The following is a 20,008-nucleotide window of genomic DNA, read 5'->3' as shown; positions in this document are numbered from 1 at the left end:
ATTCCTTATTGGTCATTATTAGTTTACGTCATAAGCACCCGGATGTGTGGTGGAGACGTTCTTCTACTCCCTCGGCTGGGTATGTTGTGAGGCTACACCGCCACCGAGTGGAGACACGGCGCTACCGCAACCAGATAACCCAAGTGGGCGCAGAAGTAGAAAATAACATTTAAGAAACAAAACAAAAACTATTAATGCCATGGCGTGACTTTGACTTCCTAGCCCGTAGCATAGCTGTTATAGAGCTTTCATTGTGTTTAATTACACTGCCAGCTACTCCGAATTGCTCAGCGTGATGACGTCACAGGATGCGTTTGTAACAAGCCGGAAATGTTCAGTCTCTACAGATTTCGTTGTGTATACTGTTTGTTGTTTGAATTAAATAAAGTTGATTGTTAAAAATAAATCAATCTCAAATCTGACACGCAGACGTCCTGAGCTGCAGAAAGATGAAATAGACCTTAAGTCTCAAATTTTACATGAGCTTTTTCAGCAAGCAGGATGGGGTCATTTTCTTTGTGTTTCATACAACTAAAGGCGTTCGGGGCGTGGCGGGGTCCATCCCAAGGCAAGGGAGTGATACTTATATTTATACAGACTATCAAAACAGGATAAGATATGAGATTCCAAGATGGCAGTTGGGAAAAGTGCGGCTTGAGCACAGGCCAGCCTCTCCCAAAGCAAACGCATGAAGTCACTTTGTCAACTTTCTTTTATTTTCCGCAATCAAGTCACTACAACGTTGCAAAGGTTTGCTTCAAAAGACAAGAAACTCTATAAGTGAAGGCAGCAAAGTTTTAGCGTGCATTTGCAAAGAATTGCATTTTTTTAATGGTCGAACATACATTTTTTTGTTGTACATTGTCATTTTTTTGGGGTGTAGCAAAGAAGCAAATATAAGTGGAAGGTTGTGCGCACACTCGTTGTGGTGAAATGTTTGATGGCGGCTTCACAACTGCGACGCCGTCTCGGCTCATTTGGTCTCATCGGAGTCGCTGCTGCAGGAGCTGCTGGAAGGCTGAAGACAAAACAACAACATCGATTAGATGGACGTTACGAGAACGAACATTGGCAAGTTGCTTATCATAAATGATAACATCGAGCAACAAGTCGTACCCCGTGACAGTCCTTCCCTTTTTTGTGGCACTTGACATGCTTGTGGCCGTGCTTGTGCTTGTGCTTGCCATGGCAATGTCCATGTCCATGTCCATGATCATGTCCACGATCATGTCCATGTCCATGATCATGTCCATGTCCATGTCCACGATCATGTCCATGACCATGTTTATGTCCATGATCATGTCCACGATCATGTCCATGACCATGTTTATGTCCACGATCATGTCCATGTTCCTGATCCGGTTTGCAGCCGCCCGGTGGATGCTGTCCCTCAGGACATTGCGGTTGGTTGGGGTAGCCTTTGGGGTGCTGGTTCCCTTTTCATGCAGAGGAAAGACAAGAAGCGGGATGAGTCGAGACCTCCTGTTATGCCGCAGGGCAGTTTGACACATTTGAATGTAATAGAAATGTCAATCTTTCTCGTTAGCCTGCGGGTCAAATGTATTGATTATTTCCTGGTACGCTAGGTCAAAATGACTACGGGTCAAATGGACCCATTTTAAAGTAATGCAATGGAAAACATCTAACACTCCTCTAATTGTATGTTGCAGGTCAAAATGGACTCATTTCATCAATAAAGCCACCTGTAATGCTCCGGGTCAAACCGACCCATTTCAGTGTAATAGAAATACAATTAACCCCTCTTTTGTTGCAGCTCAAATTAACTTATTTCAATATTTATTTAGTTTTTTAATTTTCAAAGTTATCCCCCCGCCCCCCTGTATCTGAACAACATGACCCGGGTCAAATTGACCTCAGGAAATGTTATTCTTGAGAAACAGGATAACTTCAAGGTTGTAATAAGACTTTGGGTCAATTTGATCCGCAACACACAAGATTCATAATCAACATGTTTCTGTCCGTAACGGAGTTCATAATGCCATAACAATACTTGAATGTTTTCATTTCATGGTTCATGTCATTATTATTAGTATTATTATTATTATTATTATTATTATTAACATTATTATTATGTCTTTTCCTGATCCTAACAGGAGGATTCAAAACAGTAATCAAAAGTCATCAAAACGTTTTCAGAGTGGCCATGTTTTTTTACCTTGGTTGCTGCCAGACATTTTTCAACAAGCTGCGGGGAAGAAGAAAAAAATCATAATCAGAAAAAAGTTCCGAATCAGCACAATCGTTAGTAAATCACAAACAAGCCAAAAGAGAACAACTTACTGCACGCCGGAGAGTCGAGTTGCAAATGTAGCGGCCGCCTTTTTTTGATGCTCCTTTTATAAGGAGACACTCCTTGACTTGCCTCTCCACACTCCCACTGCCATCTGTGTGTGTGTGTGTGTGTGTGTGTGTGTGCGTGTGTGTTTGTGTGTGTGTGTGTGTGATCATTAACGGGTGATCAAACGTCCTCGCACGTGATGAAACCTTTTTTTTATGAAGATTGTTTACCATATTAATTCTTTTGTTGATTGCATTGACTTTCCTTTAAGAGATGTTCTAATGCTAATGTTGTCGCAACTAATGTCCCAAGTGTCTGATTGTTATGTGGATACGTAGCTATAAGAAGGATTGTTTAGCCATCCACGTGTGCCCTTTTTTTTTTTCCAGCCTCAGAATTCACAAGGTGACATAATAAGACGTAAGTGTGTCATTGTTATGCCAATATATAACATTGAGAAGGATCCTTTGAGTGCTGTGTTCCATCCTGGAGACTCACAAGGCCACATAGTCAATGTGTCTGTTTTCGTCCACATAACTGCCCTGTGTCTCAGGAACTCGTAAGATGACCTTGGTGTCTGGTTGTTATGCCAACGTGTAGCTCTTCAGAGGGCCTGTTTTGTTATGCTGTCAAATGTGTCCTGTGTTCCAGTGTCAAAACTCACAAGGTGACATACGTTCAGTACCTAGGTGTCTGGTTGTTATGCCCGCCAACATGTGGCTTTAAGAAGGGTCGTTAAACTGTCCAGTCCCATGGTTCCCACTTTGAAACTCACAAGGTACATGCTTGTTATGCCTCAAGATCCACACAAAGCCAGGAGGTGTCCGCTTGTTTTGCCAATACATACATATAGCTTTACGAAGGATTGTTTTGACTCACATGAGCTAACTATAGCATGTAGGTTCAATAGACCTCACACGGCCTTGACATTGCATAAAAAGACACGCTTTGTTACTTGAACAACAACTTTTTGTATCCATTTGTTTTGCCCTTTGCAGAAATTCCACAACACAAGTCAAGTAAACAGCAAAAGTAAGCAGCGTGATGTGTCATGCTCATAAAAGTCACATGCTAGCGTACAAAGGTCTTCATTCAGACCCCATCCAGACACAGATGTAATAATAATAATAACAACAACACAGGAGGCTGATAACATCCATCCATCTTCCATCCAACGTGTACAATATCACTTGACACTTATAAAACATTCAAGTCGTTCGACAAAGTCATAAAAAAGAGCAAAGTCATGATGTACTGTTTCCATTTATATGTACATGCCCGTTTAATTGCCACTTGAGTCAGGCTTTACTTGGTGAGGGGGAAGGGGGGGGTGTTGAGATACTTTGTTAAAACAACAGTTTTTCACAAAGGTAAGCTGACTGAATTGTCTGCAGTTAAGTAGTGTTGTTTTTTCAGCAGGTGACGACCTCGGCTTTGTTTTTCCCCCCTCGAGTAATTGAGATTATTCTCTACAGTGAGCTTTGTTTATTGCTACACCAAATACATAAACAAATAAGCAAACACAAATGGCGCATCATTAAATCAACGATGACGTCTCAAGTTTTTGGGGGATTTTTGATTCCATTTGGGATACTTTTGAATATGTAAACATAACCCGGGTCCAACTGACCCATTAAGATTTTTGCTGTTCTTGAGAAACAAACGTAACCATTTTCATTTGACACAACTTTTTATTTCAACAACCAATCTGCACAATTGTCATGATTTTAATTTTTGCTGTTGAGATGAGGATGAAACGTGTCACATACGTGAACAAGTACATTTCTTATTGTATTGAACATCCTCGATGGCCGTAGCGGTGCCCGTGGTGTCCGTATCTGCGGTGTCCGTAGCCGTAGCCGTAGCCGTTCCCGTAGCCGTAGCCGTTCCCGTAGCCGTAGCCGTAGCCGTTCCCGTAGCCGTAGCCGTACCCTGGCCTAATCCCTCCGTAGGGGCCGCAAGCCGGGGATGGGGGATAGCACACCGCTGGAGGAACATATGGGCTGTTACAACCGTACGGCATCTTCACTCAGATGGTCCTGAAGGAAGACAAAACGTTCTTGTTACAATCCAACCGTGGCTTTAGAAGTGAGAGGTGAGAAAATTGCTCTCTGCTATTCATGCTGATTCATTCATGACAGAAAATTCACACAAGTGTGCCGTTTAAAATGTATTTTAGGGGTCACAAACAGTCAAGATACGCCGCATATATAGCGCCCCCAGTTGCTTTACCCGTGACGGTGAAATGAGGACACACACACACACACAAAAAAAGTCTCAAGATTCAACAGTCGGCCATTTTGGGGGAAATTCCAGCCCTTGCCATTTGATATCAAGTCAGACAAAAACATTTAAAAAAAAATCTGGCCCAGGTGGACAAGTCTCTCATTACAAAATGCACAAAAAAGTCTCAAGGATCCATTCAGGAAGTCGGCCATATTAGCTTGAATCAGCCATTTTGGGCGACTTCCAGGCTAGTGCTGTCACTATTGAATATTTTTAGAATTGATTAATCTATCGATTATTCAAATGTGTTACAAAAGCATTTCTACTGTTCATTAACCGGTGATAGGTGTTTATTGCGTACCTCGTATTTGTATAGTGATTAAATAAAAAGATAAAAGTAAAAGCAGGTGTTTGCAAATGTCTTATTTTGATGAAACACAGAAGATAATCAGTCTTCTTTCATGAAGGACGACAGAAATCAGTCAACAATTACTGTCGAAATGCTGAAAATCAAAGGATTTGGACAATTTCAAATTAAGAAATGGCTCCAAATGATTACTCAGTTGTTAAAATAGTTGTCGATTCATCTGATAATCGATTACTCGCTTAATTTTGGCAGCTCTATCCCAGGCAGGGATGGTGCAACATGGCGGCTATAGTTACGTCTGAAATCTGTGTAGCTCCAGTTAAGCCCCTCAAGCATTTGATTTGTTAATTATTTCCTCAGCTCTGTATCGGTCAAGGCCCCCTTTAGTCCTGAAGAGAAGAAAAATCTGATTCCAAGGTTGAGGAACAAGTCCAAATGAGGCCCAACCGGAAGATGCAGCTATCCCAGACGTCAACATTTACTGATGAATTTGACAATTCCATGAGAAAAAGGGGATGTGAAGGCTTATTCATCACCACTTGCAACTTTTTTTTTTAGATTTCAATTTGAAAAACGCAAGATAAAATAGACATGCATTACAAATAAGGAAGTACTCAAACAGGAAATGTGAGAAATTTCCCTTCTAAGAAACAGGTGCGGTTTTGGTTTTAAATAGTTACACAAAGGTTCTCTAGTGAAAAAACAGACAATAATGTCAATAAAAAAAAAAGCTAAAAAACTAAAAACTGTGAAGAAACAGAACTTACCTAGATTTGTCTTGTGCTTGTCAAAATATCAGTTCCACGCTCTGAAATGAAAAAAAAAAGCGCAAAGTTGTAAAATACATAAAATCTCCGTCATGACAACACAGGCACGAGCGGTTACATTTATCAAGCATCCCAAAATAGGTTTGCAAAATTACATTCACGAGATGGAGCTGCTGAATTTACCTGCGCTGGAGTTGAGATCCTCAATTGCTCACCTGTTTACGGGCTCCACTTTTATAAGATGTGATGTAATGAAGAAAAGAAAAAAAATCCACCTCTAAGTACACGCCCACAATTGAGGGCAGAGCCTAATGAGGGCTTTTGTCGTTGCAAATTGCTTAGTCTGGACCAAATGACTCAACATTTGGGGGATTTCCTGTCCTCAAAAAAGCTCTTATTTGAAAAGTCAGCCCAATTTCAGTCCGCAACATGAAATTTGGTCGGCACGCGTATCATGAGTCAACCCACAAAAAGTCTCAAGAAGATGTGACCAAAGAGACGCGGGAAGTCTGCCATTTTGATTTTTTGTGGCCATTTCGGAGCTTTTTCATGCCAAGGTTTTCAATGCAGGAAGCTTTAAATAAATAAATCAGCCATGCTCAAAATAACACGTGAAGTCGGCCATTTTGATTCGAAGAGGCCAATTTAGGGTCATTTGGACATTTCCAGGCTTTTCAATCCAGCAGAGAAAAAAAAAATACTTTCCTTGGTTTAAAAAAAATTCAGTTAGTTTAAATGAACTGCATGAATTTTGGTCGGCATGTTTATCATGAGTAACACCCAAAAAAGTGCAGTGCTTGCATTTTAGGGCCTTTTTTTTTTTTTTAAATACAGAAAGTAACATTTACATTTTTTAGAGTTTTGATCCATACTTGCTCACCTCCGGACTGGCTGTGCTTTCCACGAGATGTCAAACATTTCCTCCTCCAGAGAATTTTTTAAAAATATGGACACACCTTCTGATCCAAAAATAGTGTGACCAAACCTTTTTGACTTGTGCTGTAAACAATCAGTTGCGCAAGCGCACCAGTCCATTGCGGATTTCTTTTTATAATCCATTTTATTGCTTAAGCACAAAAAATGCATACAAAGCTGTTTGATATTTTCAATATGCATATTTACTTAGGGTGTGATTATTATGCAAAGCGGATGCTTGATGGCCTCGGGGACTTTTCTTCTTCTTCTTCTAGTCGGAGTCGCTGCTGCTGCTGCTGCTGCTGCTGCAGGAGCTGCTGGAGTACTGCCAAAAAGCGGCCAGAACAGAACATTAAACACATGTCAACATTATTTGACATTTTATTTTAATTAAAAAAATGTTTTTAACTGCCCCCTTGTTGAACACGCATTCAATCTGCGACATATGTATCACTGAAATAATATTTAAAAAGAAAAAAAATGAGAAAATTAAAATTAAGACAGATATATATTCTTTAACCTCTAAAATATGCAACTATCTCGGAATATCACAAATTTCAAATAAATTTTAGTTGAATATGAAGATCTACAAAGTAAAATATCTATATTGCGACCATAGACTGCAATATGATTTTTATTTATTCCTGTTAATATCACAACTATAATCAAAATAGTAAATGACGTTTTTCTAAAACTTCCTTCTCGTAAAACTACCATTTTTGACGTGAATTTACGACTCCTCCAGAAAAGATCACAACCTTAATCTCTGAAAATATAACTTTTCTCATACTATCACAACTTGAATCTAAAATGTATCTTGAAAATGTACAACTTTACAGTATTCTTGCAAGGTTATGGCTTGAATTGACTGCATTGTAATCATAAAATATAAATGATGGTGGAAATTCCTTCCCTTTTTCTGACACTTGGGGCTCATTTAACACGCTCCGGCCATGATTGCTTTTCCTGATAAACAAACCTAAGAAGAGAAGCGAAGTGAGTTTGTCCTTGGTGACGCTTACCCCGTGACCGTCTCGTCCTTTCTTGTGACACTTGAGATGCTTGTGTCCTAACTTGTGCCGGCGCCGGCGACCCTTTTTACATCCCTGTCCACATCCGTGCCCGTGTCCATGTCCATGTCCACATCCGTGCCCGTGTCCATGTCCGTGTCCGCGCTTGCCACCTCCTCGACCACAGCCTCCTCCTGGAAACAAATACATTTGTGACACTGTTGAAAGAAGAAGGTGTCGAGGAAAAAGTGATGACGGATTCCTCACCGCGCTTGTTGTGATGCATCGATACCTGAAACAATCCAACAAGAATATCTGTAAATGTATTAAAAACAACACATATGAAATGTCTACTAAAAGAAATCGATGCACTTACCGTGCGTGTGCGCTCAGTGCAAAGTTTGGAAGTAATTTACTTGGCGCGGGTCTCCGGACATTTATTTACCTGCAAGCACGCCTACAGCAGCTCACGGCCCTAAACTCTAATCTCTAATCGGTATTTTGGTGATTGTTTGATATACAGGCTGCTGAATCTGAACTATCCGGACAATGTGCGTGCAGACGTCAACGACTGTTTGCATCAGCGCATGTGAAGAATGTTGAAGAACTTTTTTCATAACAGTAACACAAAGAAGGACAACAAGAAATGAATGAAATGCATTTGTTACACTCTTGAAGGAAAGAGCAGAGGATGAAGAGGTGATGACGGATTCCTCACCGTGTTTGTTGTGATGCATCAATACAGGGGTCCTCGAGTTACGTCTCGCGCGACCTACGCCGTTTCGACTTCACGGCGCCCGCGACTCCCTTTTCATTGATTTCCCACATTAATCACGCAATTTTAATGTTATTTAAGGTTGTGTTGTTGTTACCCCCAGTAGCGGACGTCCACCGTCGCCTTCCTTAGAAGTTATCGAACTGACAGTTTTTAGGACATCTCAACTGTCAGTTCGACAGCTTCAGAGGAAGGTGACAGTGGACGCCGAAACCAGTCAAGGTAAAACGAAACCCTTTTTTTTTTGGTCTTAAAAAACAACAACATATGACTATACAGATTTGAAGAATAGATAAAAAAAATTTTAGCCGTCGGCTCGCCATCAGGCGCGTCACTTTTCCGTATTTAAACTTGAATTAGCTGCGCACTCACTGACGTCCGTCAGCAATGAACGTCCGTGCGGAAACGTATTGTTTCCGACTCTTCTTGGTCGCACAAATGTTTTTGTTTTGTTTTTTAATTACTGTACAAAGTATTTTGATGTAAATATTGACTGTAACAGTGAAATCAGACTAAAGTCGAAATTCGGTTTACATTGCCAGCGTAGGAACGGAACACCGCCGTAACTTCGAGGACTAAATGATCAGGAAATATTTTTCATAAGGACAACAAATACAAAGTGTGTAATAAAAGGAATGCATGCACTTACTGTGTGCGCTGAATATAAATGAAACAGCTCACGGGAGACAACTGGATCCAATCATTTGCATTTGTTGAGGGCAAGGTTTGTTTTGGCACGTAGACCCGAAAGGATCCTTCACTTTTTCCACATTCTTAATTGTTACGGCAAAATTCAACACCCCATAACGCTGACATGAAAAAAAAAGGCATTAAGGAGTGTTATTTCTCTTTGGAATAATGAAATAATGTGAAAACTGTACTTTCCAGATGCACCCTATACCAAAATGAAGTCGAGAAAAACTAGCGACTGTATGTCAATGTCATTTCAATAACACCATTTTTAAATACAAACCAACATAAGCATGTGACTTTCAGAAGTTTAGTGCAAATACGATCTGATTACGTTGCTGGTCAAACTGAAGTGAAGGCTAAAAAGTCAAAGTTATATGTAGTTTTTAAGTAGAAAAAGTCCTTTACTTGGCTGCTTGGTGAACGTAATCAACAATGAACGTTTCACACATTTATACAGGAAATGCTCAATGAAATGCGCACTCGGAATACGTATTCATTGAAATGTTCACTAATGGAAATAATAATGCTGTGGAGGATTGGTAGGATTTTTATAGTATTCGTACGCCCGATTCTTACACTTTTGGACAAACAGGCCCCGGGTCAAAATGACCCGTGAGCATTCGAACAAAGAAATGCAACAGTTGAGTGGAGGAAAAATGTCCGGACAGGATAAACCTGCTGGCTTGTTATCCTCGTGAAAGATCTGCTTGCTGCCGCCAGCAAATTGCGAGGCACTCCTCGCTCAAGTGGAGATCGTTCGCTTGGATTGGCTCTCACCTTGAAACCAACCCAGTGTCCAAAACAAAACCCACAATGTGGTTGTACGGAAAACTTCAGGTGTGTCAAAGACAGGAACAACAACAACAACAATTGCTCTGTGGAAAAAATGACGGAAGAATGAGCTCAACACGGTCCAATTGAAAATGAAACAAAAAATACAAACACAAATCAACACACACAAAAAAAAAAGTCAGTCAAAGAATCAACTGCATTTTATATATATATATATATATATATATATATGTGTATTATGCCTTTTTTAAGGCCGTTTCTATGTGTCTTAACATGTCAAAATATCTTAGTGACGTAAAACACGGTCACACTTTCCAATTGTATTCTTTTGTGTCTTTGATGCTCATGCGTTGGTTTAAAAAAATAAAAAAGTCAACACAACACAAGTGACTCAGTACTTGTGTACTTTTTTCACTGCTTGCTTACACTTTACTTAAGTGTAATTAATTAAGTAATAATTATTTCAATGACTATTTGTTACTTTTGCTTGAGTTTCTAAATTAAGAGTAGTCTTACTTGAGAACATTTTGGGGTGATTCTAACCGCCTGTGCTACTACGCCAGAATGTGATGAAAAGAGCCCATAAAGAAGGTAAAAGTGTATTTTCACTTGCAGAGACAGTACTTCATCATTGAGCTTGACCTAAATGAACCAAATTGTGACCTGAAAATCCGGCAAAAGTCAGAGCGGCTTGCGTGCATTTGAGTAAAAAGGGATGTTGCAAAAGACCGACTCGCTTGTGTCATTTCACATTTGACTCGTTGTAAACAAGCAAATCTCCCCTTTAGGCACTGCGGAATATCGCGTAAGGACACTTTCGCACTCATCTTGGAAATTCATAGTTGAAATGTACCAGGTGGGTTTTATTGTTTCGACGACAGTGTCCGAAGCTCCGGATGTTCACAGCTTGACCTTTCCGGTCAGAGAACTGCGAGGGTTGAGTGATGCGAAGCGGCCCAGGGTCCAAATGGGGAAGACGTTCCTGTAGGAGGTGTAGCTGATGGCGCAGCTCTTGTTGAACACGCCCGAAATATTCTCCTGAATGAGGGTTACATCGCAAAGTCAATCGTCTTCTAACTTTGCTCCTCTGAACTTGGCGGGTGGAAACTCACCTGAGGCCAGTCTCCGTTGGGCAGCTGCTTGTCAATCAGCAGCTTGACGCCTCTCTCGATGGCCTGCTGCTCAGGATGCCTGCACATTAGACACGTCGTCAACACCATACAAAAGTTCAAGGGATACTTGACTCATTGAGACATTTTCAGCAGTAAAAAAAAAGTTCATATTTTGACCAATCATGGCTCAGTTTGCTGACCAAACCCAGAAAACAGGTGAGCCATGATTGGCCGTTACCTACTTCCTCAGCACAGGTGATGTCATCTTCAGACAACAGCAAGTGGAAAATTTATTTTTTAAAGGTTTTAACTCTTTGACTGCCAGACGTTTTCAGAAAAGGGATGCCGTGGGTGCCAGCCGATTTAAGCATTTTTGACTGATCTTTCAAGGTCCACAGAAAATTATGTGTTTGGACTATGGAAACACACATACTACCAAATGCAAGATTGAACTCTCATCTTTCATCAGAAGAAAAAGTTTGTTTCTACCTTATTCCGTTTTTCAGTAATCAACCATAGAAAATGGTTAGTTTCACCTCTGTTTTAAAAAAACGTATTTTAACGTCTTTGGCACTCCTCCATAGGATTTTACTAAACGTTATTGGCAGTCAAAGAGTTAATTGTTCATGAAAAAAAAATGAACTTATCACATTCATTATAGACAAAAAAAAAAATCTATATACATCTATATATATGCTTCACAACATTATTAAACCGTCTACAAATGTTTAGTTTTTTAGTTGACCTGCACCAAAAGAGGGTGTTTAATGTTATGTTGTGGTTCAATATGACAAAAAAAATTTTCTTCCAAAAATCATATCCAAAAAGGTCTACATTTTTATGGGTCAATTTGAATGGCAGCATAATAAGAGGGTAACCATTATATTGTGTCAAACTGACCATTAAAAAAAAAAAAAGATTTTATTTTTACTACGCATATTTAACAATAAAACTTGATTTCATTCAATTACATATTTTTCTAACAATTCTTTATTTTTTTACAGGTAAATTTAACCCACAATACAACAGGCGGGTTACCATTATATTGCCCGTCAAATTGATCCATCATTTATTACAATAAATAAAATCTTGATTTTTAAAAGACACACATTGTAACAAGGTTTGTTTTTAGCCCACAATATAACAGGAGAGCTTCTTATATAATTGTGGGTCAACTAGTAAAAATCTAGATTTTTTTCCTTTTGTCTGTCTAAAGCAATTAATAATAATAATAATATGTTTGTTCACATTAATAAATGAAAAAAAAAAAAACATTTTGAAAAAAAAAACCTTCTTACTGAATCAATAGAAAATTCTCAAAAATGCAAAGCGTTTTAGCTTCTGCGCTTAGCAACGACCTGTTTGCAAGGACTACATTCTCCAAGTTTCTTCACCTGACCGCCATGAGCCCTAACAGAGCCCAGCAGGTGTTGTGGATCTGCGCCGAGCCGCTCTGAACGTAGCGCCGTTGCTCGCACGACTCAAAATCTTCCCCCCAGCCGCCGTCCGCCATCTGTCGGTCCAACAGGAAGCGGCAGCCGTCTCGTACCTCCGCACATGCCTCCCTAGGGAAGGAGAGGCGCCAGTTTGGGTCTGTGACTTGTGACCAGATGTGACTTTTTCCCACCTCTGATAGCCGTGTCCCATGCACGCGTAGGCTTCCAGGCCGAACCACGTCCCATAGGTGAAACACACTCCCCAGGACCTGAGGACCAAACCAAAGAGTTAGCATAGAGTCGAACCTTGCCGTGGAACGGGTGAGCTCACCCTTCCCAGGATCCGTCGGGCTTCTGAACCCTGCGACAGTAATCCAGCCCGTCCGCTAGAGTCTTCCTGGGGTGCAGAAACAGCAACGCACATCATTTGTTGTTTCTCAGGGAAAGCAATAATATTGTTGTCGGGGGAAAAAATGCCACACTTCTTTCTTTTTTTTACAATTTGACTGAAGCAACCCCTTTCGCTCCCGGCTGTTTCACAGGATTTTGACTGACTTTGCGAGGCCCACAGAATATTGTGTTCCATTGCTATAAAAATAAGAAGAAGTCATTTCATAATAATTCATAAAGTGGAGTTAAAATTAAAAATATGTACTGCACTGTAAAAATTAAGTGTGATATTGATTTGTGATGCCGCTCCAATTTAGTAAATTTCCAAAACTTGGGAACAACTTTATTGCTGCACAACCACCAGTAGATGGCATCAATTTCCTATTTTAGATTAGAGATCAGCACAGTTTGTGAGCATTTTGCGAAACCTTTGTTTTAAAAACAGGGGGGAAAAAGCAGAATCAAACTTTTTCTTTCATTTGGTAGATTTTGCGTATATAAAAATCACTAAACACAATAATATGGTCTGGGTCTTGAAAATGTCAAAATGCTCTAAAATGGCCGGCAGCGAATGAGTGTTCATATTGTCCATTTGAAGGTAAGAGAAGGTTTAGCGTAACTATCAGAAATGATCAAAAACAAAACAAAAATGAAACATTACAATGTGCATTTGGATATGTTTGGTTACACGCTCCTGTTCTGTTTGTTTCTCACAAACAGTATTCTTGTTCCTCTTGTCAATTTGACCCGGACATAACTTTTCAAAAGCATCACAAAAAAAAAAAGGGCAAAAAAAAAATCAAACAAAAACACTGTCATGTATTTGTTGACGACACATTTTAAGCCAAGCAGAAGAAAAGTACCCACTTTCAAATCTGTCAATTTGACCCGCAACATTTTTTTTGTGTGTGTACCTAATTTCCTCTGCGCGGTGCTCAGGATGGACGGTGTGGAAATGGCTGAGAGCCTGCATCACCGCTGACGTACACTCCACATAGGTGTAATCGATCATGATGTCACCTGTTTGTGAAAGGGAGATGAGGATGGTTTCGCAACACGCACCGCACCTTCTTTCAAAGAGGAAACGTCTCAATATTGAGCTCGGAACGACTGAGTCGGACGGCAACAATGTTGCAAGGCAAATGTCGCGTTTAGATTTGGCTTCTCGTTTTCAGATGTGACCTTTTGTTGCTTGTGTATATTTCCACCGCTTGAGCAACATGTTGAGGGTGCACTCGCACGTGTGGGGATTCGGTTTGGATATACTTGGGTTAGAATCCAACACAACCGCCTGAAATGCTTTTAGGTCAACTGGCTGTGACAACAAACTCTGTGACTGTGTGTTTATATAGTATGTGTATCCTACTTCCTCAATGTAACATTTATAGTGACGCGTGAGTATGTTACAGCATCTGGCAAGAAACTCACCAAACACCTCGGATGGGTTTAGCAGCTCAAGGAGTCTCCCCCCCCTCTTGGTTTCATATGTGGCAAACCCGCCATCTGAGTTTCTCATGCTCAGCAACTACGGAAAAAAGATGGAAACGACCACATCACATTGAGAGACCCAAAAAAAAAAAAAAAGTATCCAAGCGGCATCCACTGCCAGTAACTGACCACGTTGACGGCGTCATACAGACGCTGCGGCGCGACAGGCTCGCCGACGGACGGGCACCGCTCCTGCAGCAGCATCATGGACTTGAGGCCCTCGGCAGTGCAGTCGGCGACGATCCAGCCGCAGTCGCGGGTGCTGAAGGGGAAGCCTCCCTGGCCAAAGTCATGAAAGGGGTGAAATTGGAAATTTGATATCCCAAGCGCTTCAGTGTTGAAGTCAAGAGGAGGCTTGCCAGGCGATACGGCGCGCACCTTGTTCATTTGCCGGTAGTACTTTTGGTAATCAGGAGGATTCTCTGGGATCTGCGGGAGAGGAAAGTTTAGTGGAGGCATACACGGTATAACACAAAAAAATGGATGTTCACATTTTACAGGGTTTCTTCCTGACATTATTTTCTTCCTGGCCCAAAATTCAGATGGGCTCTGTCAGATTTTCAGAAATAGGCAGCTAACGATGTTTTAATTGTCTCACCTGTGTGATTGTCAGAAAGTGGTGGGCCCGTCGGAGACACTCGGCTAGTTCGGGGTTGTCTTGGGCTCCTGCCTGAAAGACCCCATTGGAAAAATGTGTTCAAACAACTGCATGATAAAGAGCAACCAATATGGATCTTCTAAACTCAACACCGGTCTTCTTAGCCTTCTTGTTATGTGAACAATAATGTCCCTGGGCGTGTTTTAAATAATGAAAAAAATTAAATAAAATTGAAACAAACATTTTTTTTTATCATGCCCAACTCCTCTTGTGAAATGAACCATTAGAAAAGTTAAAAAATAAATAAAGAGAATTAAATTAAAAATATTAAGACAGAAGGGTAGGAAGAAGACTCTCATTTATGAAAATAAAGTTGTAATTTTATGAGAAAAGCCAAAATATTGAGAAATGGAAAAATGTAGTTTTATGAGAAATCTTTTCATTATTGGATATAGACATCAAATATTAAAGAGAATTAAAATTTAAAAAAAAGCAAAAAGAACAAAGTCAACATTTTTAGACATCAATGTAATACAGTACTGTAATGTGAAAATGCATGTACAAAATAAAAAATAGAGTACAGCATTGATAACGTCATATGCATAATAGAGATAAATTCGATTGTTGTCCGTCTTTATGTGGAAAACTAAACAAGGCAAAATTCTTGTTAGTGTTGCTCGACATCTAAAGTACTCGAGTAAACCTGTTCTAAAATCTCCTGGGAAGTCGAACAGGAAGAAGAAGAAAAAAAAAAAGTCAGAGTAAATTACCTCAAGGAAAGCCTGAACAGCAAAGCAAGTATCCCACAGCTGGGATCCGTTGGTGCCCTGCACAAAAAGACAAAAAGGAGTTTTGCATCATTTCCCAGTAAAACAAGTCAATCTGACATGGAATAGAAGAAATCCGCTCACCTGCATTTTCATACCATCGAGTCCCAGCCTGGAATGCACAAATGACTATAATCAATCAGATTGCATTATTACAATTTTTTTTTTCTTCCTTTGGTTCACGATTGAATTCAGTTCCTCCATATGGTGTCAACAATTTGAGCTGATTTAGCTTCATGAGTAGCTAAGCGGCTTGACTGACCAGAGATAGTCGGGGATTCTGGACACATGCTCCTGGAAGGCTGCCGACGAGGGTCCGTCCACGTACCAGCGGACCAGCATGTTGATGGTCTTGGAAATCTGCAGCAAAACATGCACAGCCATCGTTACGTCACTTGACGTCAGCCTACTTGCATATATTTGCTTTTCAAAAAATGACATTTGTTGTTTCTGAAAGTCACACAGAGTCTTCTCCAGTCTGGGTGCATTTTTTTTGTACAATACAAACGCAAGCAGAATGTCTCCACTACCGGCCCGATGCTGATGCATTTGGTGAAGCGGTCGTCGGCCTGGATGTGCTGGTACAGTTCTTTGACGGCCATTCCTCTCAGCGTGGCACTGTGGTGGGCCTCGTACACGTTGAGCGCGGCTGCAGAGGGGGCAAAGGGCAACAATGGTGATTCACAGACCAAGCGTGAGGGAAACAAAACGCTTCGCTTACTGTAGGCGACAGTCAGCAGTGTGCTGTGTGGCGTGTACATGTCACACGCTGCCACATTGTTTCTCTGAGCTGGCCAGTCGATGCGGGCATAGTCTTGGACATAAAGCTCCTACGTGGGGAAAAGCAGGGATGAATCTTCAATTAATTCTCTACTAGAATTTTGTCAAAAAAAGAAGATTGGAATTTGAGCAAAACAGCAGACCTCCTGTTTCAATTTCAGACTCGGCCACTTACAAAACAAACAACAATAAAAAATGAGCGGTTTCAGCCAAAACGAGCAATTTTCACATTTTTCCAATCGTCTCTTTTAAGGCAAGTTTTCAAACATGTTGAGGCCTCTTAAAAGGTGATTAATTCATCTAGCAGTTAAGCACTGTTATTACAAAGCAAACAAGAAAAACACACGCAAAAGGAAAGGGCAAGAAAAACAACTTCAGTATCCGAAAATGTGGCTTGGCTCGAGTTCTACCAGACGTCTTGAAGGAGTAACGCCACACCGCCTCCTTGTGGCCAAAATAGGTCAGGGCACCTGTCTGAGGCTGAGGACCAGGGCGTCCTCGTCAGCCACCAGTCGGACCGCGTAACAGAAGCTCATGGGGAGGTACACCTGACGACAGTGGCACCAAAGTGACGACGGGTGGGCTGGCAGCCAGCTGGGGAACAGCCTGGCCACAAATGCAAGCGATAAAACCGCATGAAAACACAAACATGCAGCAAAAGACAACAAAACACAATTTCCCACTGGTTTATTTTTTATGGGGTTGTTTTCAACACCCCCCTAAAAAATAAATAAAATATATTCTAATATCTGTGATAGTCTTTTTTTTTTTGTTATAACCACAAACAGCAATGATGTTCCTGTGTCTATTTGACCCAAGGCATGTTTAATTATCCGTGTCAGATATGAAAAAAAAATTAACAAAACAAATCGCAATTAAAACGTTGAAAAATTGTGTATATTTCATTAAGTCCATTACTAAACAACAACAAAATATCTGTAACTGAAGTGCTGATAAGGATGTATTTGATGTGTTTAATGGGACGTTTGGACCTTACCACATCTCTGGTAGAAGCGTGTTCATTCCTTCCCAGCTGTAGACATTTAAAATAGCCAGCCAGAATTTACCCCAGGACGGGATGCCCACCGCACCGCCTGCAGAAAATGTTCACAATTTCCTGATATTACAGCTATGCTGAAATGATTTGAGTTAACCTGCCTTTTATGTGATGGGTGAAATTTACCCTTTGGAAAATCTAGAAAATAATATTTGTAACCAAAATAAAAATACAAAAGTTTCTTGTAACTGACCCGCAATATAACAGGAGCGTCAATAAGTAGCATGAGAATTTTCTTTGAACCTTTGCTATGCAGGTTGCTCCTCGCTCGAACCAAGTCGGGATCATCGGGATCCACGCCCAGAATTCTAAGTGAGGTGTAACTCAGAGCCGTGCCAAACACCGTCGACTTGTCTTCGATATGCCTGCCGACAAATAACGCACACGGCGCGGTTGTCATTCGCGCGCTGAAAGTTGCCCGACGTGTGGGAACCACAAAAGCGCGGTTGCCTCACAGGCCCCAGCCTCCGTCCGGCAGCTGAACAGAGCGCAGGTATCGCACCATCTCTTCCTTCCAGGCCTGCTCCAGACGGATCTTGGCAATATGGCAAGTAATCAGCAGACCTGGAATCATATTTTACAATACTTTTTTCATGACAAGCCATAAACTATTCCGCACCTTCAGACATGTCATACCGGGTAGCAGGAAGAGAGGTCCGCCGTAGTCGCCTGCCCAGTGGCCGTCCTCGGCTTGAAGGTGGGTGTAGAAGTTCATACCTTTCAGGGCGGCATCCACGGCTGTGCGAGCCGCCGGGGAGTCGCGCACAAATTTAGTCTGTGGCCACAAATTGGAATTCTTATTCATCCATAAGGCTTGTTTGATTAGTTGGGGCTCATTTGGGTAAACTTCCTAGTTTGAGGCGCTGGAATTCACCTTAAAATGCTGTTTCAGACCAAAGTGGCAGACTTGCTGTTCTATTTCAAACAGAGTTGGACTGAGGGTGGGTTAGACTACGGCCCACACATATCAAGAACCTTACTCAGCACACCCATAACACAAGCGGGATCAAGTCTAAGTAAAAAAAGCTAAGTTTTGCTGCACTTAATTTACTGGACAATGCCATTTTATTTGCTGTTTATTTGCCAGCGAATAACCAATAAGAGCCAACACTGTTTTGCAGACTACAATAAATGGCCCATTCACTCAAATCATATATAAAAAGCACAATAACACAAAAATGTCTTAATTCTTCCCAATCCTAAATGCTGCTTTTTACGATGTTCTGGAAATGTGTGAATTTCTAGCCATGTTGTAACCAACATGAAAACTAGAGAGCAGTCTATTGTTGAAAAATAAGCAATTTTCTCAACTTTGTGTGTGTGTGTTTTTTTTTTAAACATAATTTTAGGAAGCACACAATATGTTCTCTGACACCTACCGTGTCCAAGCCTAAAGAATGGGCCTCTAGCATGGTCTGATCCCTTTTTGGGGTGTCCACATCCTCCTCGTATGACCAGGTCTGCCTGCCCTCGACATTGGAAAGCCTCCAGCGCCTCAGGTCTGTAACCGCCTCCGTCTTGTACGGTCCCCCTCGCCTCCGCAAGTGCCTGGGAAAACACACCAAAGGAAGTCAACATACTACTTGTACAGTATCTCGACTGTACGGTTGGTGGGTGACCCGAGTCACGCACGACACTAGACAGACTTGAAATTGCCAATTTTAGGACTTGATTGCCTAAAACGTTGGAAAAACTTGGTAATCAACTTAAATAGGGCAAGTACAGATACTGAGTACAAATGGGCTCACTGAGCAAGATTGTAAGATTTAGTTATATGTCTTGTTTAACACAAGTAATGATTTGACTTGTTGCAATTTAGTGGGGACTCGACTTGACATGCTTGATTTTTGCCACAGTAATTTGGGACTTGCTTGAAAGTAAGTAATATTTGGTACTATTCCAATCAAAATTCTGCCCAGGCTGGTCATTTCAATGTTGCTACCTCAACAATATTTTGACAGGAATAAATAAATGTTATAACACAAAAATGTGCACACAAAAAAGGTCAAGTCAAATCTTCACATATTTAAACGTAGCCATAGCAACGGACTTTCCATAAAAAAAAGAGACTTAATTGGTGGAGTTTAGGCGAGCTCAATACTTACATTTTGTCAGACATGCCCGGCAAACAGGAGTTCTCCACTGATTGAATGAACGTCTACAGGTACCACCGAAGGTTCCCGCCTCTTATATTATATTCATGGTACATGTAGTGCTTCGGGGAACGTATAGCGTTAAAAGTAACTAGTTTAGACTACATCTCCCAGCAAGCCGAGCGACAACGTTCGAGAACCACTTCACCATGGAGAGACATGAGCAGAGACTGATTGACCAATCAGACAGCGAAGAGAACATACCGTGGGCGGAACTGGACGTAAACTCCACCAATTGGAGCGCCCGTAGGATGATAACTACACGTGCTCGCCTGCTGCTTCTATTGATGAAATCACGAGTGACACGTTCACATCATTTTAAA

At 41.0% G+C, this 20,008-nt stretch overlaps 1 protein-coding gene across 4 annotated transcripts; it reads right to left on the bottom strand.

Moving 5' to 3' along the window:
- Positions 1-3,970: 3,970 nt before the first annotated feature.
- On the bottom strand, positions 3,971-19,776 carry lss (lanosterol synthase (2,3-oxidosqualene-lanosterol cyclase)). Of its 4 annotated transcripts, XM_077580114.1 has the most exons (27): positions 19,638-19,776; positions 18,912-19,080; positions 18,169-18,307; positions 17,988-18,096; positions 17,776-17,897; positions 17,473-17,569; positions 16,946-17,081; positions 16,417-16,525; positions 16,226-16,344; positions 15,958-16,055; positions 15,780-15,807; positions 15,639-15,695; positions 14,869-14,940; positions 14,649-14,699; positions 14,400-14,549; positions 14,211-14,307; positions 13,697-13,802; positions 12,724-12,789; positions 12,584-12,661; positions 12,351-12,521; positions 10,957-11,035; positions 9,009-10,882; positions 7,852-7,899; positions 7,597-7,778; positions 6,782-6,899; positions 5,660-5,700; positions 3,971-4,338 (listed from the first exon to the last, which is right to left on the bottom strand). In XM_077580114.1, the coding sequence occupies exons 1-22, from the start codon at positions 19,649-19,651 to the stop codon at positions 10,745-10,747; spliced, it is 2,205 nt and encodes a 734-aa protein (XP_077436240.1). In that variant the 5' UTR covers positions 19,652-19,776; the 3' UTR covers positions 3,971-4,338; positions 5,660-5,700; positions 6,782-6,899; positions 7,597-7,778; positions 7,852-7,899; positions 9,009-10,744. The 4 variants fall into 4 exon arrangements, with proteins under 4 accessions (XP_077436240.1, XP_077436238.1, XP_077436237.1 ...); XM_077580112.1 differs by lacking the exons at positions 3,971-4,338; positions 5,660-5,700 and having other exon boundaries at positions 6,701-6,899; positions 9,009-9,168; positions 10,698-10,882; XM_077580111.1 differs by lacking the exons at positions 3,971-4,338; positions 5,660-5,700 and having other exon boundaries at positions 6,701-6,899.
- Positions 19,777-20,008: the final 232 nt, after the last annotated feature.

Source organism: Vanacampus margaritifer, chromosome 11 (assembly GCF_051991255.1).
Source record: "Vanacampus margaritifer isolate UIUO_Vmar chromosome 11, RoL_Vmar_1.0, whole genome shotgun sequence".
NCBI classification, from domain to species: Eukaryota; Metazoa; Chordata; class Actinopteri; order Syngnathiformes; family Syngnathidae; genus Vanacampus; species Vanacampus margaritifer.
This window is presented reverse-complemented; position numbering and strand designations above follow the sequence as displayed.